Consider the following 24,036-nt stretch of genomic DNA (forward strand, 5'->3'; position numbering starts at 1 on the left):
GCTCATCACTGCTTCTTGCACAATGTACTAGCATTCCTAGAAAAAGGGCATTACACCAGCCATTTTTATTTTTATTTATTTATTTTGGCTGCTCTGGGTCTTCACTGCAGTGGGCAGGCTCTTCATTGTGGTGCACGGGCTCTCTAGTTGCAGCGCACAGGCTTTAGAGTGAGTGGGCTCAGTAGTTTCAGCACGGGCTTAGTTGCAGTATGTGGGATTTTAGTTCCCTAATCAGGGATCGAACCCGGACCCCCTGCACTGGAGCTCCAAGTCTTAACCACTGGACCACCAGGGAAGTCCCTAAGCCAGCCATTTTAGAAGAGAGCTAAAGGTCAGGATTCAGAAGGCCAAGTTTTCTGGAAGCTCATTTTTCTGTTTTTTTAAACATTTTTATTAATAACACCCATAATTGACTGAATTCCTCTTCTTAGACATTGTCTTATTTAATCCCCATAAAAATTCTATAAGATAGGTATTATAAGCATTTCATAGGTGAGGAATATGAGGCTTAGAGAAATCAAGTAATTTGCTTAAAGTCTTAAGTGGCAGAAAACTGGAATCTTTTTAAAAATTAATTAATTAATTAATTGGCTGTGTTGGGTCTTCGTTGCTGCACATGGGCTTTCTCTAGTTGTGACAAGTGGGGACTACTCTTCATTGTGGTGCATGCGGGCTTAGTTACTCTGTGGCATGTGGGATCATCCCGGACCAGGGATCGAACTCATGTCCCCTGCACTGGCAGGTGGATTCTTAACCACTGCGCCACCTAGGAAGTCCTGAAAACTGGAATATGAATCCAGGTTTATCTGACTTCAAATCAGGCTGTCATATGTTTTCATTTCTCTTGGATATACACCTAGAAGTACAACTGCTGGGTCTTTTGGGAATTCTGTGAGAAACCATCCTTATGCAGTTAGTTTCATAAATTATATCTTTATATAACATACGCCTATTAACACATATTTATAATTATTATTTTATGGATTTGCCTTTTAAATCATATAGTAAAGAAAAAGAGGAGCTACAAACCAAAAATATAATAATACTTGCTTTTACCTTTACCTGTGTGGTTACTTTTACCAGTTATCTACATTTCTTCGTATGGCTTTGAGTTACATTCTCATGTCCTTTTGCTTCAGCCTGAAAGACTGAGTTTAGCAGGGGAGGTATACGAACTTAACACTTAGCTTTTATTTGGAAATGTCTTAATTTCTTCTTCATTTTAATAAGAAATATTGCCAGATATAAACAGTCTTGAAATTTCAGTACTTTAAATATATCACTTCAGTGTCTTCTGACAGCCATAGTTTCTGATGAGAAATTGGCCCTTAATCTTATTGAGGCTTCTTTGTATGTGACAAGTCACTTCTCTCTTGATCCTTTCAAAATCTCTTGTTTTTATCTTTCAATAGTTTCATTATATCTTTTTTTATATAAATTTATTTATTTATTTAATTGGCTGTGTTGGGTCTTTTTTGCTGTGTGTGGGCTTTCTTTTAGTTGCAGTGAGTGGGGGTTACTCTTCGTTGTGGTGCGCGGGCTCCTCATTGCTGTGGCTTCTCTTGCTGTGGAGCATGGGCTCTAGTCACATGGGCTTCAGTAGTTGCAGCACATGGGCTCAATAGTTGTGGCTCACAGGCTCTAAAGCACAGGCTCAATAGTTGTGGTGCACGGGCTTAGTCGCTCCACGGCATGTGGGATCTTCCTGGAGCAGGGCTTGAACCCGGGTCCCCTGCATTGGCGGGCGGATTCTTAACGACTGCGCCACCTAGGAAGCCCCTCAACCGTTTCATTATATCTTAATGTGAAACTGAGTTTGTCCTGCCTGGAGTTCGTTGAAATTCCTAGATGTGTAGATTCATATCTTTGATCAAATTTAGGCAGTTTTCAACCATTATTTCTTCAAATATTTTCTACTGCCCCTTTCTCTGTTCTCTGGGACTGCATTATGTGTATACTGATGTGTTTGATATGTCCCCTAGGTCCTTAGACTCTGTTAATTTTTCTTGATTCTCTTTTCTTTCTGCTCCTCAAACAGCAATTTCTTTTTTCAATGTCTCTTTATGTGTTAAATGAATTAATTTTTCAATATGTATTAATACAATTTAAAGTTTTATTTAAAAAATAAACTATAGGGACTTTTTATTTTAAAAATTCAGCGATATTCAGTTTTATATAACAGTGCCAGAAATTCATTAGCAAAACAATTAATAAAAGAGTATATCTGTTGCAAATATTGAAGGTGGATTTTCATTATAGTAAATTAGTGATGAATCAGTGATTCCTGACTGACTGAGCAATTTCAACTGCCTTTTTTTCAAATTCACTGATTGATTCTTCTGCCTGCTCAAACCTGCTGTTGAACACTCTACTTAATTTTTCATTTCAGCTATTGTCACTTTTCAGTTTCTATTTGGTTCCTTTTTATAATTTCTACCTCTTTACTGGTATTCTCAACTTGTTCAATTCATCACTCTGATTTCCTTTACTTCTTCATCCATGGTTTTCTTCATCAACTTGAGCATATTTAAGACAGTTAAAGTCCTTATCTAGTATGCCCAATGTTTGGGCTTCCTCAGGGATGCTTTCTGTCAGTTTCTTTTTTTTCTCTGTGAATGAGCTGTATTTTCCTGTTTCTTTGAATACTTTATAATTTTTTGCTGAAAACTAGACAGTGTAATGTGGTAAGTCTGGACACCAGATTCTCTCCCTCACCCAGGGATGTTGCTGATATTGCAGTCATCCGTTTAGTGACTTAGGCAAGGACTATATTCCTTCTTGTATGTGGTTACTGGAGTCTGATCCATTATCTCTGTAGTCAACCAGTGACCTTTCAGAGATTTCAGTGAATGCCTGGATCCAATGAGAAAAAGAGAGGGGCATGGGGAAGACATAAATGTGTTCTAAGTTCTTTGACGGACCCCATACAAGAAGCTGTTTCAGAGTGAGGAGCTGAAACAACATCAAGGTTCTGCACTGGATACTCAGTAAACCGCTAGGCAGATTAAAAGACACAACACCAATCTTTGAAGGACGAGGTCTTTTTCTCTCAACCTGGCACCAAAAAGAAGGTGCTGTTGTTCTCAGCCATCTGTCACAGAGCAGGAGGCTGGTAGCTTTCTGCGCAAAATACCAAAATCACTGGAATTTATCGACTCCTTTTTCATCAAGCATTCTCTTGGTATTGGTAGTGCATGTGTTCCACTCCATAATTCCAAAATAGTTGATTCTCACAGACCTTCCCAGCTCAATAGTTATTTCAGTGGAGGGACTAATTCTAGACCTTCTTACTATATTACCTTCCCAACATCCATGCACTGATTTTTAAGTTTTAAAATAACCTCACATTCCTGTGATAAAACCTACTTGGTTCTGATGTATTATCCTTTTTATAAATGGTTGGATTTGATCCATGAAAATTTTGTTGACAAACTTTTCTCTATGTTAATTAGGAATTCTGGTCTATAGTTCTCTTTTCCTGAAATGCTTTTGATTTTGTTATCAACAAAATGCTGGTCCCATAGAATGAGCCGGAAAATAATCTCTCCAGTTCAATGTTTTAGAAGAACGGGTGTAGAATTCTTTGAAGAGCTGGCATTATTTCTTCCTTAAATGTTTGGTAGAATTCATCAATGAACTCATTGGAGCCTGGAGTTTTCTTTGTGGGAATGTTATTAACTACTTCAATTTCTTTCATAGATATTCAGGTTATCTATTCTTCTTCTTGAGTCAGCTCTAGTAGTTTGTGTCAAAGAAATTTACTCATTTCAACTAAGCTGATGTATTTATTGGCATAATGATTATTCACAAAATTCTTTTACCTCTTGTTATGTGTAGAATGTGCACAATGTCAAACCTCTCTCATTCTTTTTATTAGAAATCTGTGCTTTCTCTTTTTTATTTTTCCTGATTAGTCTGGCTAGGAGTTTATCAATTTTATCTTCTCAAAGAACCAGCTTTTGACTTTAGTGACTCTTCTATTTTTCTTTTGTTTCACTGATTTCTGCTCTGATTTTTGTTATTTCCTTTTTTCTATTTACTTTGAGTTTTATTTGCTCTTCCTTCTTCTAATTTTGTAAGGTTGAAGCTGAAGTTACTGACTTGTGTCCTTGCTTCTTTCCTACATACAGGTGTTCAGTGTTAAAAATTTCACTTTGAGTACTATTTTAGTTGCATCCCACAAATTTTGATGTGTTATGTTTTCATTTTCATTCAGTACAAAATATTTTTAAAATCTTTTATGATTTCTTGTTTGACTCATGGGTTATTGAGAAGCGTGTTATATAAAGTTTCTAAATATATGTTGCTCTTATTCTTAAAGGTTAGTTTATTTGGAAGTCAACTCTAGGTTAAACTGATATTTTCTCAGCACTTTGATTATTCTACCATCTTTCATTGTTATCTATGTATACTTTGATAACAACTGGCTTTCACTGTTACTATTGCAAAGTCTGTTTTTCCTTTGTAAGTTATGTGCTGCTTCTTCCTAGCTACTTTAAAATATTTTTTTGTTTGTTTTTGATATTGTGCAGTTTCACTAAAATGTAACTACTCTATGTGGTATACATGTGCTTTCTATATAGATTCATATATTTTTCAGTTCTGGAAAACTCTTAGCCATCACAGTCTTTTCAAATATTGCCTTTTCTCCATTCACCCTATTTTCCCTTCTAGAACTCCAATTAGACACATGTTAGACTTTCTCATTCTATCCTGTAAATTTCAAAACATCTCCTAGAATTCTATCTAGTTTCTTCTCCTTCTTCATTTTTTATATCTGCCCAGTCATTTTGACTACTCTCTTCACATTTGCTCATTTTTGTGATTCCCTCTCTTTGAAATAGTGTTATTTTTATATTCTGAGTGATAATTCCATTATCTCAAGTCTTTGAGTCTAAATCCTGCATTTAGTGTCTGATTACTCACTCATGGTTACCTGTTTCATTACATGTTAAATGAACTCTAGTGTTAACTCATATATTTAGATAATGTTAATTTGCAGAAAATAAGAGGTAAGTTGAGTATGTTTTCTCCAAAGAGCATTTTGGTTTGCTGCTTCTTAGAGCCAAGGTAATATTGAACTGGGACCATTTCAACGTCTTCAAGAACTCTGGCATCACTTGTAAAGGTATTAAGCAACACGCACTTTTACATGTGCTTACTGCCCAGAGTTTAGATTTCATCTTTGGCTTTTCCCCCCCTTATTCTTTTTGTTACTTGGGAATTTCTTCTACTCTCTATAAGCCCCGCAATGCAAGATAAATTATGCCTTATGTAGATTCTTATTCTCATGGTAGAAGTGCTCCTCAGTGTATCTAAAGTACAACCAAAAGGAAGCTAAAGGCCACAGTTAACCTAATGCCTTTATCCAGCTTAAATATATCCAGCTTAAAATATACTTAAAGTCATTTTCAGATTGCTTTATTATTTTCTTTTTACCGAAGAGTGATTTTTTTCTTCTTATTGCTGATTTTGTTGGCTGTCTTAGCATTTATTTTCCTCAGACATTTTAGGATTTTGACTTGTAGGTTCATTTTGAGAGGAAGTTTTTTGTTTTCTTTCTCGTCACTCTTCTTTTTATGGTTGTCTCTATTTGATGCCCCACAATTCTTTACATAGGACCACATTATATTGACCACAGAGCCTTCTGCCTTGTTGTAGATTTCCAGATGCAGTTGCCAAGTCAGTAGGCAGCTTGGCTAAGGTTCTGCCTATAAGACTATATCTACTTCCTCTCACTTATTTATCGAGTTTCCACTTAGTGATATGCAGTAAGCCTGTCTCCAATCTTCTACCTTTTAAAGGGCATCTAGTCCCTATTACCCCACAGCAATAACTTTTGGCTGTCTCTATCTGCTTTCAGACCCAGAGCTCAGAAGACTTACAGCTTTAGCCCTAATACCCCTGCTTTACTTATCAATTTCATTTCTGGTTCATGGAGACATGTAGCTTGTTTTCTAAGTGTGGCTGAGTCCTTAAATTTTTCTTTTATTTTTTATCTATCATCTAAAGAATGCAGAGACAAAAAGCCATGAGGTTGTTAAAAGTTGCCTAGTGAGAATTGTGACTGATTCTGACAAGAGATCAGAAAATATTTGTCCTTAGGAATCAGGAGTTTTTTTTTTTTTAGGGTCAAGTGGCTTTAAAGCATGGACTTAAAATGACATTTTGACCATGATTCCTATTTTGGTCTAATTTTAATAACTGGAATACTAGTACAATTACCTTTATCCCCTCTAAGAAACTGACCAACTACAATCAAACAGGAAGGCATAAGCCTTGCTCTTACTCACCTGCTCCAAGAGAAAATTATGTACATCTTCCCCTTCTGGTAAAAAGTCCTTCCAGCTGAGGTCAGCCTCCCTCCATAAGGCTCCCACTTTCTTATGGCTCTAAAACAGAGATTAAGTCCAATCCATTTACTTTTACATTGGAAGGAGAAAAAGAAGTCAAGAGTGCAGAACTTGGAAGGCTAAAAAACTAAAACTTTTCCCTGCTGATATGAAGTTAATTTCTTAGGACTCAAAGCTTTCAAACTGAGATGTCTGAATGTACATAAATGTAATAGTAAATGAAGTACAGTTGCTTAAGGTTCAATAATTTCTTTTACCAGATGACTAATCTGAGCTCTACAAGCTGGTGTTTGGGGTTTATGAACATAATCACCTAAAAAAAAGAGTCCAATTTGCAGAGCTTATAAATTTGAAACTCTTTCTTTTCCTGGATAGTGCTATATGCATCTGCTATTAAAAGCCATTCAATACGCCTCCCTGGAGTCCCTCTTCGTAGAAGATTATGATTATGCTACCTAACACGAGAATGACTAAGGAAGTCATTGCTCCTGAACAAGGAATGAAAATTATTTCAAGGGCAAGAAGAAGTACAAGGTTGAGCCCAAGAAACAACAGAGAAGAGCTGTTGTCAGCTGGAAAACTGATGAGGAAGTACAAGTCCACTGCCTGAACAAAGTCACAGTGAACAGTGATAAAGGAAAACGTTAGGCTTTGAGGCTGCAACTGTCATCTAAGGAACACGTACTAGTTATTTGACAGACTAACTCGACCAAGGCATAGCTGATAAACTGGAAGATGCTAGGATTTAAACTCAGGCTAATTTCAGAGTGTATGTTCCATGAGAATCTTGTTCTAGTTAGGACAAGTGAGAATCTGCCTTCTTGTTTCTACAAATGAAAGTTAAGAATTTGAATTTTAAGGACTAAGGTCAAGTAGGTAGAGGAGGAGGAGAAAATTCTGGAACTACAAACATAGGGTTCAACAAAAACCTTACTGCCATCAAGAAAAGAGTATTAATAACAAATAGATATTCAACTAGAACTAGAGATGAAACCTTAGTACACTAATCTACAAATAACTATTACACAAATGTGATACAGAGGACTTCTGTAGATTTAGAGGGAGAAATGCTACATTTTTTTTTTAATCAGTGCTTACAAAACAATGAAATCTATCATCCCAATATCTTTGGCTCTGGTTTGAATAAGTCAGAAATCACTCTACAGTTTTCATATGTGAGTTCTTTTGTTTTGACACTTCTCACCCCAGGAGTTACATCACCTTTGTGAAGCTATACCACTTTCCCAAACCTCTTAGACCTCTAATATAGCACTGACGCACTCTTTTGAAACTACTGGTTTAGATTTGTTTGTCTCCCTTCCCAGTCTATAAAGTCTTTGAAAGTTTAGTTATCTTTGTAGACTAAAATCCTGGCATAGAGCTCTGCAGAGAATTATGCAGTATTTATTAAAAATAAATGTAACTTTAAGATAGAAATACACAATCTTGCAGAATCATTTTTACCACCTATTTCTTTTTTTGCCACTAAAAATTTATTTTATTGAAGTACAGTTGATTTATCATGTGTTAATTTCTGCTGTACAGCAAAGAGATTCAGTTATACATATATACACATTTTTTCATATTCTTTTCCATTATGGTTTATCACAGAATATTGAATATAGTTCTCTGTGCTATACAGTAGGTCCTTAATGTTTATCCATTGTATGTATAATAGTTTGCATCTGCTAATCCCAAACTCCCAATCCATCCCTCCCCTCCCCTCCCCTCCCCCACCCCGCAACCACAAGTATGTTCTCTATGTCTGTAAGTCTGTTTCTGTTTCATAGATAAGTTCATTTGTGTTGTATTTTAGATTCCACATATGAGTGATATCAATATGATTTTTTACCACCTATTTCTAATCATATTACCTTGCCTGTGACCCCAAAATAGTAAAATTAATCATTTTATGAATCTTATCTTTCTCTGAAAGCAGGGGAGTTTTAATTGAAATCTACTAAAAAGTATAAATAATATAGCCATTTTTATTTCAAGAGAAGATAAAAATCACTAGCCACAAATAAAACACATTTTAAGATTATTTAGAATTATACCAAATCTAGCTGAGATTAGATAACTCTTTCCCAAATTACGAGAAAACAGAGGGACAAATATACCTGTGGAAGAAACTAGATTCAAAAAGAGACCTTTTGTTGTTGTTGTTGTTGCAAATAATAGAAGTTAACAGAATTACTTGCAGTGATACCTAAGCTTTTCACAGATAACCCAAAATCAAAATCACTATACTTCATAATATGCTGCTAAGTCCAACACTTAGTTTAACACTCACCATTTGTTTGCATAGAAGGTGCAATATTTCAGAAAGCAAGACTCCAGCTCTTCCAACAGGAAGTAAGGGTTTGCTAAATTCTCTGTAACAGACAGCAGTAGTTATTGAGTACCTCTGAATGAATCCTCTGTTCTAAAACAGCAGGCAAACAATGTGTGCCAAAAGAACAGATACTGTGCAACCTAAACAACGCTGGGCAAGCCAAAGCTCCAGAACATCTCTAAGTAGTCATTTTCAGCAGAAGTAGTTCAGAGACTTCAGGTTCACTTTACGTTTCATGGAGAAGCTGGAAAAAGACTTTAGAATTCCTGAGTTTTGCCTTTTTCTCTCTAACTACTTCAGGGACAAAAGCAATGCCAAGATAGTCTCACTTAACAATCTGTTTATTTACATAAGCTCCACTTTAAGCTGAAAGAAGAGCACCTTAGGTAACAGAGTTGTGAAGGTTAGTTATGAAGTGTTTTTAAGAAAGGAAGCTTTTCTTTAGAATATGGATGAAACAGAAAGGAACCAATTTCTCATAGTCTAAACCAGTATTTCCCAAACTGTGTTCCACAGGATATCAATAATTATTCCTCAAGAAAGGATTCCACAGTCAATTAAGTGAAGCAATGCTGACTTAAACAAAGCTAAGTAGTTTTTATTTGTTGCTTTATTTTACTGTAGGATTCTCATAACCTTTAATGTGCTATAAAACGCTTTGTGAATCTCAAAGAAAAGGGACACAACAGTATGCAGAGTTTGACTATGTGAACAGTTTTGGAGGAAATACTAATTTTTGAAGAAGAGTTTGGGGAACACTAGCCTACACAATGTAGTAACAATTTCCCACTCATGTCCAATCTAGGGATGCCTAAGAGCTTAGTTCCTTTTAAAACAGCCTGAGGATGTACTATGCAGGTGCCACAGTCTGGTAAGTTATTATGTGGAACAATAACTTCTTACAGCATTGGAGCAATGAGAGACATAAAAGTCAGATTAACATTAAGCTTCCAGGAGCAATCACCTTCCATCACATGATTCTGGAGCCATATCTAACCTTAATGGACCACAGCGACATCACTTCTTCAATTTAGAAAAATGTAACATTTTTATACTGAAATGAGAAGTCCTAAAGAGCCACAGGTTGTGTGTGAGAGTCTCCAACAGCACTAAAGGAAGAGCACTATGCTAGAAACCCAGCTGGTAGCCTTTGAGTCAGTTTAATTAGATATACATCAAAAGAAACAAGTACAACTTACGTGATAAGTTCTCTCATGGAGATTCCTCCTTCTTTTAACATGGGGGTCACCAGTTCAGCAAGGTACAACCAAATATGGGGAATATCAATGGCCATGTCATCTGCCAATTCCAATGTTTCTGAAAAACTGAAAAAGAACAGGAAAAAAATTCACATGCAAATGTAATTCAAAAGTTAAGATTAAATAGATTACTTAAAGATTAAAAAAGATTATTTAAGATTAAAAAAACCAGTCAACAAATACCTTTTAAACAACTGCTATGTTTGGTACTGTTCTAGGCATCAAGTAAACAAGTTTTTGCTCTCAAAGAGCTTATATTCGTGTGGGGAGGAAAACAAAACAAACAAAAGCATATTTGCAGGTAGACAGAGCTAAGTCTCTGAAGAACGTGAACTATGGTACTAGGGTATCCCTACAGGGTTATCGGAAAATACCTCTGTATGGAAGTGATGTTTGCAAGACTTAAGTGATGAAAATGAGGCTGTCACATGATGATCTAGGGTAACTAGCTATTCAATTTAACCCCACACTGTAAAGAGTTCACCACAGTTGAGTATTACATCTTCTGAGTCAGTCAGAAGAACTGACTAAAAACTTAGTGTAATGCAGACCAGACACAAAGAGAAGAAAGGACAAAAATCCTTTTCACTGAGGAGCTTACAGTGGGGAAGACACCTGGATGGATACAAAAGAGCCTGACAACATTACTATATAACATCGTCATCATGACATGTTACAAGCTAAAGAAAGGCTAATGGTTTCAGGCTTTCATGCTATGGAATATTTCTCAAAATGAAGTAAAATAAATGGAATTTAAATATAAAATTTAGAAACACCAAATACAAAATACTAGCACAATCTTATTTAGGCTAAAACTCACAGCTATTCATTTTAAGTACAAAAACATAATTCAAGACTTTGTTAATCATTCCAATATAGAGCATATTAAAAAAAGTACAAAAACAAAAGTGAATTTAACTATAGGAGACATACAAGGAAATACACATGATCAGAAGGAAAGGGTGAATGAATGAAGAGGCCAAGGGCAGGTGGTATTAGTCTTCATATCTTTTCAGATCTCTGCATACATAAAGTGTGTGCTTTTTCACTGCAATTCCAATTTCTAGCCAGAGTGTGCCATTCTTTTTACCTACCCTGGAGGCCTATACGTCACTAAAATTTTTCACCTAAAAATTACGAGGCAGGGTCACTTTTCTGAAGGTGTCATTTCAAAATAGCTGCAGCTCAGCCACATTATCTAACTCTGGGCTTCATGAATCCTTAATGCCAACTTTATGACCTCACAGCTTGCAATTATTTGACATCTATTTGCTAGACAACAGATTCTCGACTGTTCTCTCAGCTCGGTTAATTTGCCAGTGATGGAACATAATCTGGCTGGGCTCCAGGATTTCTGGGTTAATTACCTATAATGCCTATTCATGTTCCACAGGTTAATGGTATAGATTAAACTGTTTACTGAGCCCAAGAGACAACTGTAGCTGTCTTGGTCTTGCAGCAGTGTATCTGCTCTTCTTTTCATCTCATATTACAACTAAAAGATACCCATATTCTTGTGCCGGCTTTCCACTTCTTGATTAGTCAGTTTATCATGGTACAGTTTGCGGAACACAATCACTGATCAAATCCATACTGCTGATAAAAAAACACATTTGGCTAAACATAGGATATCTGAAGCAAAAGCTCATAAGTGACATTTCTCTTCAGGCTTACAGTTCCTAAGTCCTTTTGTACAATTTTAAAAGAAAAATCCTAGGTGTGCAGAAGCCACTAGATAATTAATTATCTTTATGTCTTTGGACTACTACCTAGCCTGTAACAATGCCTTGCATAATATACATTTTATGCTGGCTGAACAAATGAAATAGAACTATACCACAGCCTCGCTTCTTGGTGTGTACTGATCACCACACCCACTAAACTGCACTTGTATGAGGTCCACAAGTGGGACTTCGGACATCCCTCCCTCCATCTCAACTACAGAAACTCTACTTTTATTTATTTTATATATGGGTTCCTGTCTAGAATTTAATTAAAGAAAGCAATACATTGTTAAAAGTTAGAAATATACTTCTTAATTCAGTAAAGTTCTGATTAGACATCTGCTAAAAAGGCAAAATAATCTACCATAATTGGAGATGATATTGTCAAGCAGCAGCTTCCACAATTTGCATTATAACAATAAAAATATAAATCTTGCTGCAGATAAAGAAGAGTGAAGATATCTTAAAATTAGACTGCTCAAGTATTATTATGACTGATCATTAGAGAATCTAACTACAGGTAAAAGGAAGAAATAAAAGATAAAAAGCCTTCATATACTCCAGTACCATCTTCAAAGGAATACCACAAAAGACTATTTAAACTAAATCTTACCTATGTGAGCAAATGGGGTCTTCTAACTAGCACCTTTGCAATTCTGCAAATGGAACTTAGTCTGCTTGTCCATGTAAGCTCCAAATAGTATCTTTTTGCCAAAGTAGAACTGCCTTAAGTGGCAAGAAAAGTTCTAAAAAAAAAGTAGTCCAGGAGGAGACAAGAATTTCCTTTCCAATAAGCATCTCCCAAAGTGAAATATTAATATATCAAGATTCCTTGAAGGGCACATATTTTGTGTCTCTAGTCAACTCCAATTTTTACTGTCTTGTTTTTCATTTATTACACTTTCAAAGAGATTTCAATTTCATGGTGAACAGTTAGCTACACTCAACTACCTTTACTAGATAGTTTTTAAAAAGAAGTCTTCTGAGGCCATGATATTAAACAACTGTACCACACTATCTGAAAAGCATCTACCTACACAATAATGTGCCCATCTACCTACCTATCTAATTTGCAACATAAAGTATTTAGATTCAAGTTCTGAAAATTCCAAGAGGATGGCTTGATGTTGTGGAAATGTTATTTATATACAGCAACTGTTATGCTCAGAGTTGATATAACATCTTGTAAGGAAAATTCCAAAGGATCTAAGCTTTATTTATAAACCACCTGACACAAAGAGCCTATTTGAAATTTCTGTCTAGCCTATCTTACTATTTAAGGATCAAGGTATGCTTTGGGGAACTGGAGGAGAAACAGCAGGTAAATAATTGGCTGACCAGGGCCCAGTAAACCTGGAGGTCTTCTCCTTTGTTTTCCAGAATCATCACTGGCTTGGGAAGCTAGACAGAAGCAGCTTTACAGACTGCTCAGGAGTCGGCATCTAAGCAGCATCAGCATCCAAGAAAGCTGACCTTGATGCTCCTCCACAACGCTACGTGAAGACAGAGATCTGTCGGCGTTGGGACTAAAGTCACAGAAGACAGGGCACTGCTGTGGGTCCAATGAAACGTCTCTCTGGACAATATGATCTATTTATAACTTAGGCTTCAGATGTAATTGGGAAACTATGATCTACTTGCAAGAAGGCTCTTGGTGGATAATAACATGGGGCTATCTCCTTGTTTCCACCGCAGGAAACATTGCCAGGCCTCTCCATTTAGGAAAGAATAGGGATCTTCACAGGGCTCTTGGTCTAAGCATGGCCTGGTCAGGTCTAACCAAGTATCAAAAGCTAGGCCTGAAGCCGCTACTTTCTCATGACCTGCAGAGGAAGGAGGGACAGAGAAAGATGAAGTAGTTACTGAGATGCAGAAGTATTAATCTCATTTTTGGTCTAAATAAAAGGTTGTGGTTGTGGTAGTACTGCCAGCAGCAGCAACAGCACCACTACCAATGAAAGTCTGGATACCATGTCTGAATATGACACTTTTCCCTCAGGGAATCCCACAAAGGGAAATGAAAATATTTGAGATAGCTTAGAAACCAAGCTAGCACCTCACAAGTTCAATTAAGGCCAATGAAGCTAGAACACACTCTTTGAGGGCTTTCCAGGTATGAATCAACTGAGTGTAGTTTGAAGAGAGACAGAAAATGGTAAATAGTAATCTAGCATTCTCGTTTCCAAAATTCTCTGGTAAATACATCATAATATCTGGGTAAAAAGCAAATATTTATAAATTAATATAATAGGTATTACTGAAACTATAGCTTCAAGTTGGTTAGGGGTAGAACTCAATTTGTGTGGCTGTAAATAGCCTCATTTGCTCTTATTATTTACAGGGGCTGGCTACTGGAGTGAACCTCATATTTCTCTCTTAAAACTGAGAAAACATCCTGGCTTTTAAAGGCCAACAACCACAGTAACTTCTGCCAGAGTTTCTTGCTAAGTTAACTGGCTCAGATGGCCTTAATCTAGCCATCTAGCTACCATCTAGCAGTCAAGTCACTGAATTGAGAGAAATCTAGCTTATTGCTGAAGGATAACTTTTTAATGATCCTGGGACCTGAACAATGTCATCATTCCTCACAAAATCAAATGAATAATTATTCCTGAGTACATTCAACCTTGGCATTGAACGGTTAAATTTCATCACATGCATTTAATTTCAAGAACTCAAAAAAGATTGGCGAAAAAGATTTACAGTGAGAAAAATAAGTTAAATAGTGTAAAATTCTGGCAAAACTCTGCCATCCCACTCAACGAGCATATACCGAGTGAGTATGAGATGGAAGATGCATCCCATCTGACATTTATCCTTCAGGAGGTCTTAGTTCCTTTTCTCTTAGAGAGTGGGAACCTGTTAGTGCTGGGTGTGGTTCTATGTTTACATTTGCACAACGCGGCTCCTGAAACAAAATTTTTTACCATATGCAATTTTCGCCTTAAATGTTGACTTTAGAACATAAGCCTGGGCAAGATTCTGTGACTGTACCACACAGAACCTGATGCAGGTGTTTGCGATGATCACAAAGATACTCAGAACCTGATCAAATAAGGACATAACACAAGGGACAGCCAGGCTTCCTCACACCAGCCATCAAGAGAAATCATCATGAAACCAACTTGGGATAAACTTGATCATTAACAACTTGGGAGTTACATGTGCTTCTAATGAACGGATGAACAATTCCTGGCCAAAAATGAACCATGGTTTATTGAAAAGATGAGGCTTTTAGGTTTAAGTTAATTTTCCAGAATTTTTCTCACAAAGAAAAGCTTTTTCCTCAGGGAAAAAAGGGGTTTACATGTAAATGGGCTGATGAAGAGCTCAGAGCTTCTCAATGGTTAAGGGGGTCTCTGCTATCTTACATCATAATATACGTCTAACAATTAGATACAGAAAATCAGAAAATAACTATCATGCCCTAGCACAATCTATAAAATGCTGTCATATCAAGCAACATATTATCAATATAATATACATCAACATACTATGGTAGATGCAATTTTCATCTATGGAAACAGCTAAATACTTAAAAAGGTATGTACTTTTAAAATTAAGTACTACTCAAGAGCCTACTAACTGAATACCATTTCTTGAGTAGGATACCGACCCTCTGAAAAAGTCCTGTCTGCTGAGCTTTTCTGACTGCACCAGCTGATACAGTAATTGGCCCATGTGATCCCTGGTGATCTGGCTCCTTTCCAGGGTGGACTCCACTCCCATTCTCACAAACACGTGCAGCAGGCCCTGGGCATTCAGCTCTTCCACACACTGCATGGCTTCCTGTTCAAACAGCAAATAAAAGCTTACTCCAAAATATGGACAGAATTACCAGAGTGTTAAAATAAATTTAAAATCTTTTACTCATGATGAAGTCAGTAGAAAACTCTAAGAACAAGATAGTTTTCACATATATATATATACTTAAATATATATATATTTAAACATTAATATAGCTCAGCAAAATCTAAGCTAACTTGGGCAATATTATTAGGCATATTTAAAAATAAAAGAATAGTGCATCTTTATAAGGTTAATATGTTTAGGTTAACAATTTTATTAAAAATCACTCAAAAGACCAGAGCCAAAAATGTATTTTTTTTCTACACAATATTTACCTATATTACGATCATTTAAAAACTGGAAATGGTATATTATGAAATAGTACTTAAATAGAAATTCAATGTCATGATTCAAAGGCTTTAATGTGGCAACTGAGGTAATTCTGTTTGGGTATGTAATATTTGCAAAATCTTCAACAAAAAAAGTCTTCCTTCATAGTAAAGTTGACATGGTTAGCTGAAGTACTAAAAACCTTTTAGGAAGATCTTGGGATGTGGGGCTTGTAAACTGGTGCTTACCATGGGATGATCTGGATAGGTTAATCAGTATCTTTGATCTGGAGGATAAAAGCCTGGCAGCCAGGGTCACTGAACTGTCAATACAGCAGTGTGCCTCCCTGCTCTCAGCTACCTCAACTCTGAGTCCAAAATCCTTTGGTTCAACATCTGAAGAGAGTAGCTCTTCTGAGGGGGTAGATGCATGTGAGAAGGGCAGTCTCCTGACTGAAGAAGGGAATAAGGCATGTCTAGGTGTCTCACCGCTATTTTATTTTCCCTCTGCTACTTTATTTAATACTGCCCACGTCAACTTCGTATCTAAAAAATTTTCAAACTGTAGAGAAATTAAAGACTAATACAATATACACCTATATAACTTTACTTCAATTTAGACTCATCAATTATTTGTTTTCCTTCTCTACATATATCTAAGAAATTTAACATTCTTACAATATCAATAAAATATCTGATATATAGTACATGTTCAAATTTCCACAGTTGTCCCCAAATGTCCAATAAAGCTTTTTTGTTGGTGTTGTTTTATGATCCACCTGAAAACCTGACATCACATGCTGTGATGTCTCTTTAGACTCCTTTTTTTCTCTGGCCACACCGTGTGGCTTGTGGGATCTTAGTTCCCCAACCAGGGATCGAACCAAGGGCCCTGACGGTGAAAGCGCCAAGTCCTAACCACTGAACCGTCAGGGAATTTCCTCTTTAGACTCCTTCAGTCTAGATCAGTCCTTTCTCTCTTTTTTGTCTGCTTATGACACTGGCATTTTTGAAACAACTGTCATGTAAAACTATTTCTTCCATACACTTTTAACCAATCCAGTCCTTCTGTTTCCAGCCCCATGTGCACCTCATGCACATTCACTGTCTGCTAAGTAAATGACCACTCATCCTTCTAACTTCCAGAATGTTGCTGCTCTCTATTCCTTAGGCTCTTTACCCTTGGGGATTTTTACCTCACTTTAAGCCTGTCATCATCATTATAAGGCCTTTTCTGGAGAGAGTAAAAATGAACGCAAGTACTCAAATGCTCAGTATTAAACCTGAAGTGATTAAGTGTCTTCCAATAAGAGTTTAGTCACTGAATCTGCCTACCGGGCCAACTAACTCTGTCATGGAACTTCTAATGTGAAGCTTCTAACTTCACAGCAGTTCATAATCTTACCCTTCTCCCTGATTTTCTAATGCTTTGATTCTTGTTTTTGAGCTCTCAGCAGAAATGACACCTCCTATATCCCTGTCACTGGCTATCATACCACCTAATTTTACTTCTCTGCATTGAGACATTGTTTTCTCTTTGCAGTACTGAATGGCTGTTTGTTTATTTTTAGGGCAGCTTTGTCTGTATCTCCCACTAGAATGTAAGCTCCATAAAAGACCCATAAAAACAGACTATGTTGTTCACTACATATACTACAATATTTCCAGAAAGTACTCCTTAAAATGCGGCTGGCACATCTCAGGTACTCAATATATATATATACACATCTATCACATGGGCTAAAAACACAAGGTGTGGAGTCAGACAAATGCAGTTCCGAACCCTGGCTCTGCCACTTACTTAGTATTGTGTGAGTTTAGGAAGGTAAATTAATTTCTCTTTGACTTCCTATCATAGGGTTACTGTGATGACTGCATATAATATGTATATGTTGAGAGAAGCGCTTGACACATTGCCAAACAAAGGCTCAATAAGTATTAATTTGTATTACTGTTAATAATAGCACCTATTAAAACGTTAGGGAAAAAACTTCCTTAGAATGAGCCTTTAGCATGACACACTAATGCCCTAAAGGTAATAAGAAAAAGCATAGTTTATGCTCTGAAGCTACAAGCCTGGATTTGGATCCTGAGTCTGCCACTTACCAGCAGTATGACCTAGAACAAGTTACTTCACATCTTTGCACCTCAGTTTCCTTATTGTAAAAATGGCTATTATAATAACATTAACAGCTGGATGGTGTTACGAGGACTAAATAAACCAATACATATAAACTACACAGAGTAGCACCTAGCACATAGTAAGCCCTCACTATGCTTGACATTATTACCCAGTTCTTAGGGCCACTCAGCAGCAGAGCATAATGACATTCATGAGTCATAACTGACTGTCCCTTCTGTAATGCAGGCCTGGCCTAAGGCTCAAGAATCTTCAAAGGGTCCTCTTGTTGCACTTAAGTGTTACTAAGGTCTTTTTTTTCCTACTTCTCCAGTTCATCACAGGGTCCTACTGTTCTTCTTTCAAAGTATTTGTTGCTTACTGACTCTGTGTATCCTTTAAATTATTTCTAAAGCCAGTCTCTACTGCTTTCTTCTTTATTGCTTGTTTTCATCTTTCTTAGTCTTTCCATTTTCTTGTAAGTCTTTCACATTGCCCTACTTCCATGAAAGAAAAAAGCTGTGCTGACACTTTATAAGAATACTCTTCATTTTCCAGGAATCTAACAAATCACAGTATACGAAGTCTGTTCTTGGGCTCATTCCAGCTAATGTTCACTTATATTTGCTGCATTTCCAAGGGCTTCTACAAAGTACTCGTCTCCAACTCGCTCATGAGCAAAACTTCTTCCTACTTCTTCTAAATTTTGGACAATTTCAGTAAACTTTTGCCAAAGCAAAAGTAAATATATCTGACAGATATTTTTAACAAATAAGCCTTTGCTGAGTCCAGATCCCTAAACTAGGTCCCATCATATGATCTCTCCTAAGACCTTATAGGTCTACTAGCATTTATGATAACTACAATTTAACTGTGGAATTTATCTGTTTATGATCTGTCTCTACCTGAAGACTACAGGGCTCATGAAGTCAGGTAGTATGTGTATCTTATTCACTGCTATCTTAAAATGAAGATCAAGAAGGTTAAGGGTAAAGAAGGGCAAACTGAAAGCCACATCATGAAATGTTTCACTTTAGCTGTCTGACCTCGGCACATTACTCTTTTGTGCCTCAGTTTTCCCCTTCTGAAAATAAAGTGGAAAAAAAAGTAATGTCAGGTGTACTTGAAAGTTAATGTGAGAATGACTGATAAAATGACTGTAAAGACAAGGACAGGTAATATACAAGGAGCCAGGAATTCCTCATAATGATAATGTGTTGTTTTTTGTTCATTAATATCAAAGTTAATTTGGTTACTCCGTAGTGGGGATGGATTAATACCCATTCTTCCTTCCTGCCAGTTGATCTTGTGAATTACAGTATCAATTTAAAAGAGAATAGGTAGAAGTGCATCAGAGTTGTGTAAAATGAACTGTGTAGGGCCTGGATTACGCACTCCAAGTCTCATCAGTTCACAATAACTGATTTAGACCAGAACCACATTACTATGTTTCTTGTCACCGGGCTTTCTGTGTTGTTGTTGCTTTCTTTTTTAAAAATTTCATTTACCTTAAAATCATTAATGTGTAGAAATTCATCAATGATAGATTTGGACTTCCTCTCCATCTCCTCCTCTGACAAGGCAGGCCTGTCAGGGGCTGACGTTGCTGGAATTTCTGGTTTCACTACTAGTGAGGTTAAAAAAAGTGAGAAAGTAAAAATGACAAAAATTATCATTAAAATGGTGTGATTATGGCTGACAATATTTATGTTACATTGTTTTTTTTTTAGTAAAGGCATTAAAATAGATACAAATTTGACAAAGCAAGCCACCTAAAAACAGGATACAGAAACATTTATTTTAGAATAGATATGCATTAAATAACTTCATAATCCACAACAGCCACAAGATATAGGGATATGATAAATTTTTATAATTAGACTTTTTTTGTTCCTGGTTTTTTTTTTTTGTGAGGTATAGTTGATTTACAATACTGTATTAGTTTCAGTATTTAACACAGTGATTCAACATTTTTCTAGATTATATTCCATTTCCTTGCGGTATTTTGATTCTTCCCCACTGCTTCAATGATGACCAGCACACGAGGCCGCACAATCACGGAGAGTCGCGGACGAACTGGCCTTCAGCAGCTGCCTGAAGATGCCTTGGTTCCACCTACCAACACTTTGCTCACGGTGCTCCTCCTGTAGGAAATGCTCTCTCTCTCCGCCCCTCCTGTGTCCCTCCCTGCAAACCTGTTTCAACTCCTCTTGGTCCTTCAGACCTGAGGGAAGCCTTCCCTAACATCACTTTGTGTCAACTGTAGTTAGCGCCTTTGTCAAGTAAGTACTCTCTTGGAACTATATGTCTTTCTTTCATAGCATTTTTCTCAGTTTGTACTTATATATCATCTTTCATGGGGTTATTTGATAAAGTTCTTCCTGATCCAGTAGACTGAAGGCCAAGAGCAGGGATCGAGCACCCAGAAGTCACTAGGTGCTCAGGCGCATGTGGCAAATGAACAAACGACTGAGACAATACTCATGCAGAGGGCAGCTGTGCTACAGTCTCACTACATACAAGATAGTTTCATACCCTATCTTGTTATGTTCCCAAAATACCTAGCACAATAAGAGAGCCACATGTCCTTAAAACTAAAAGATCTGAAGTCTTTATTAGTTGGGAGAAGACATTTCAATTTGCCTGTGAAATTCATTTAGAAACTACAGTTAGGAAACACAGTTTAAATAATGAAACAAAACTGAAAGCTAGGAAAACATTATAAAACAACCAGTATTACTTCAGGAAAGATCTGAAACCATTTTTCATCACTGTCATTATCACCATCATTAAGACATCTAATAACTTTTGGCAAACTTTGTATCTACCAGGTAATGTTCTAAGTATTTACATGTATTAACTTTGCTTTTAATCTTCACCATAACTCTACAGGTTTTCCCCTTATAATAGACGAGGAAACTGAAACACAGATAGGTGAAATACGTGAGGCAGTTTTTAGAGCACTATCTGCGCTGGTCCTTTAAGCACATACATGCTCAACATGTACAAAAACCACAGAGGTTCCAAGATGAAGGTAACAAAAGATAATCTGATACTTTCTCTTTGGTTTGCCCTGTAGAGGCACAAATGTGTCAGAATTTTCATACATTTGAGAGGCTGTACAAAGGACGTGCACTGGAATGCACAGTGGGGTATAATTTAGGGAACTTGTAAGAAATTCATTGCTTAATATACAGCCAGAGGACCTCATCGGCATCACTTTTAATAGTGAAATGGGAAAATTTACAAACTGCTGAACAAAGGGATACCTGGGGAATGAGAACTATGAAGATACCCTTCACCTTCTAAGGCGCTGGCGTGTGTTGTTATCACATTCTGAAATCTACTCAGGCCCAAAGTCTCCTCTGTATTTTTCCCCTTCCAAATTTAAGGCCCCAATCTTCACCTGTATCTTTTCACATAAAGCCTCTTACCTGACTCCCTGGTTCTGCTTCGCTCAGCCTCAGAGCTGTTCCTCTCCACATCCATGCCTCCTGTAAGCTGCTTCACGGTCTCCAGCATCTCTCTCCGTTGCTCCTCTTGAGACTGATTGTCTAGCAGGTCTTTACTGCTGCTGCCCCTCATAAAAGTGTTTGGACGAGCTGTTGCAGATGCAAGGGGCTTGTCATTCTTCTCTCTGCCCATGCTTCCACGACTTAAAAGACAAAACAACACTTTTCAAAATAAAGACCACCCCATCCCCTCCGTGTTCAAATTATAAGATAACACTAAGACCTTCTAAAAGTATGCAGAAGAATTTTTCACAGATAACTTTAGATGTGAGGCACCAATTATATTTCAAAATGTAATTATGTATAGAAACAAAATCAGTGCTTTAAAGAGAATATTAAGATGTGCTTCAACTTTTTTCTTAAATGTTAAAGGGCTACCACTTGAAAAATTTAAATGCCAATGGCAATTCCTTATTTAAATTTTAAAAAATCTTTTAAGAGAAAGGAAGACAGGGCTTCCTAGGTGGCGCAGTGGTTAAGAATCTGCCTGCCAGTGCAGGGGACACAGGTTCGATCCCTGCTCCAGGAAGATCCCGTATGCCGCGGAGCAACTAAGCCCGTATGCCACAACTATTGAGCCTGCGCTTTAGAGCCCGTGAGCCACAACTATTGAGCCCAAGTGCCACAACTACTGAAGCCCACGTGCCTAGAGCCCGTGCTCCGCAACAAGAGAAGCCACAGCAATGAGGAGCCCACGCACCACAACAAAGAGTAGCCCCCACTCGCCGCAACTAGAGAAAGCCTGCGTGCAGCAATGAAGAACCAACACAGCCAATAAATAAATAAAAAAACTTATTAAAGAAAAAAAAAGGAAGACAGTAACAAATGCATGAGCTCATGAGTGAAAGGGAAACGGAGTACCAAAAGAACGTGGTATCACTATCTTACAAACTTTACAAATACTTTATGTATTCAGAAACTTCAAATACATGGAAGAATATACTTGAGAACCAAGTAGCAGAAACAGTTTTTGAATAGCCAAAAGACATACTTCGTTCATTGAGAATCTTCCAATCTCCCTATGCTTCTTTCAGACAGTTCTAACCAGCTGGGCTAATAGGTCCTTGGCCCAGGGCAGATCAGAAACAGTGAATTTAAAAGTAGAAAAGAGGAAAGACCTAGAGGCATGACAATGGTCTAACCACTATGAAAGAGCACACACAGTACTCAAAAATCAGAGTCATCAGGGGAAAGTTATAGCAGGGCAAAGAGCCACAAACACCTCAATAGCACAACTGAGGCTCAATGACAATCTATGTCATCATTAAAAAGTTGACCTGTGCTATATTATTTCAAAATCCAACAGAATAGTAATACAGTTTAGAAAATCTACCTAATCATACAGATTATAATAAAAAAAACAAAAGTTTGAGAGTTTAAAGAAACTCAGTTCTAAAAGTGCTCACATCAAAAAATTTCTTTCTCTGTCAGTATACTACAAGTCCTCAGCCACTCTCCATACACTAGCCAGTGGAACACTTGCCTGCGTGAATCCTACAAAAATCAAAGTAGAAAGACAGTAGAACATAGAGAGTAGTGAAAAACAAAAGACAACCTCAAATATAACTCTAAGAACAGTGTAACAGAGACATACATGGGTGGGCAGTCATGGCCTTTAACTCACAGCTTGAGAGTGCTAGGTTCATCTAGAGTATCCTGAGGCATTACCTTGGAGAGCCCTACACAGGCCTCCAGGGCTCTTTGGGTGGGCCTGGCTTTCTTAGTGGAGCAAACTATTAGATATTTGTCAGATAACTTGCCCTTCCCTTCTAGCTCATCCTAAATTTATAATTTCCTTATCTTGAAGGAAATCAACTTTAGGGATGAAAGGAATCTATCTACAGGGATTATCATCGTAATCAGTGCGTGTATGTGTGTGTGTGTGTGTGTGTGTGTGTGTGTGTGAGAGAAGGAGGGAGGGAGACAGACAGACAGACAGTCTAACAAGCAGATCAGTCTTCAGTTAATGTGCAGACTGGGCTTCTTACCTAGTTAGGGTCCGGCGGGAATCAAACTCTAAAGGCGCGGATGATGTAGACCCCGAGGGTGCTGGAGGTTGCAAAGCAGAGAATCTGTTTAAACTGGAAGCACTTGACCTTAAGGCATCTATAAGTATTGAGGAGTGAGAAAAAAATACAAATCACATGACTAAAATGCAGCTTCTACTTGATCCGCCTCCTTGGGGTGGGGCCTGAGACCAGGCACTTCTAACAAGCCTAACGAGGTGATGCAATCTCCACAGACCACAATCTTAGAAGCAGTGTTAGAAGGATTTTGTATGCAAAAAAGAATTTCGGAATCTTTGTTCATTACAACCGTTTGCTCCTCTAAAAATATAATTAAATTATCCTGTGTAGGGCATGGAGTGGTAAACAGGGGAAGGAAGGAGGCAAGCAAAACCAAAACAAAGTATTTCACTTAAAAAAGCTAACATAAATGCTGTGATGTCTTTTATGTAAAATTCTGGTGTGAGTTTAAGTGAAAAACAATTTTTTTTTTAATTTGAAAGAGATAAAGGTCAAAATTATGTAGCAGAAGGGAAATATGGGAAGGAGGCTAACAATGAAATTAAATTTTTTTTTCCCACTGGTCTTTCTTTAGCTTTTAAGATGTGTT

General features: G+C 37.2%; 1 protein-coding gene across 12 annotated transcripts in view; it reads right to left on the bottom strand.

Moving 5' to 3' along the window:
- Positions 1–24,036, bottom strand: part of EIF4G3 (eukaryotic translation initiation factor 4 gamma 3) — a 342,848-nt gene that overhangs the window by 9,983 nt on the left and 308,829 nt on the right. For 11 of the 12 annotated variants that reach the window (XM_057698671.1, XM_057698760.1, XM_057698662.1 and 8 more), the window contains 7 exons: positions 23,409–23,526; positions 21,343–21,563; positions 19,417–19,535; positions 15,288–15,460; positions 9,888–10,013; positions 8,647–8,728; positions 6,294–6,392 (listed from right to left, as the gene is read on the bottom strand). In XM_057698671.1, coding sequence (XP_057554654.1) covers positions 6,294–6,392; positions 8,647–8,728; positions 9,888–10,013; positions 15,288–15,460; positions 19,417–19,535; positions 21,343–21,563; positions 23,409–23,526 — 938 coding nt within the window. The remainder of the gene's footprint in view (positions 1–6,293; positions 6,393–8,646; positions 8,729–9,887; positions 10,014–15,287; positions 15,461–19,416; positions 19,536–21,342; positions 21,564–23,408; positions 23,527–24,036) is intronic. The other variant, XM_057698680.1, reaches the window with a different exon arrangement.

Source organism: Hippopotamus amphibius, chromosome 1 (assembly GCF_030028045.1).
Source record: "Hippopotamus amphibius kiboko isolate mHipAmp2 chromosome 1, mHipAmp2.hap2, whole genome shotgun sequence".
NCBI lineage: Eukaryota > Metazoa > Chordata > Mammalia > Artiodactyla > Hippopotamidae > Hippopotamus > Hippopotamus amphibius.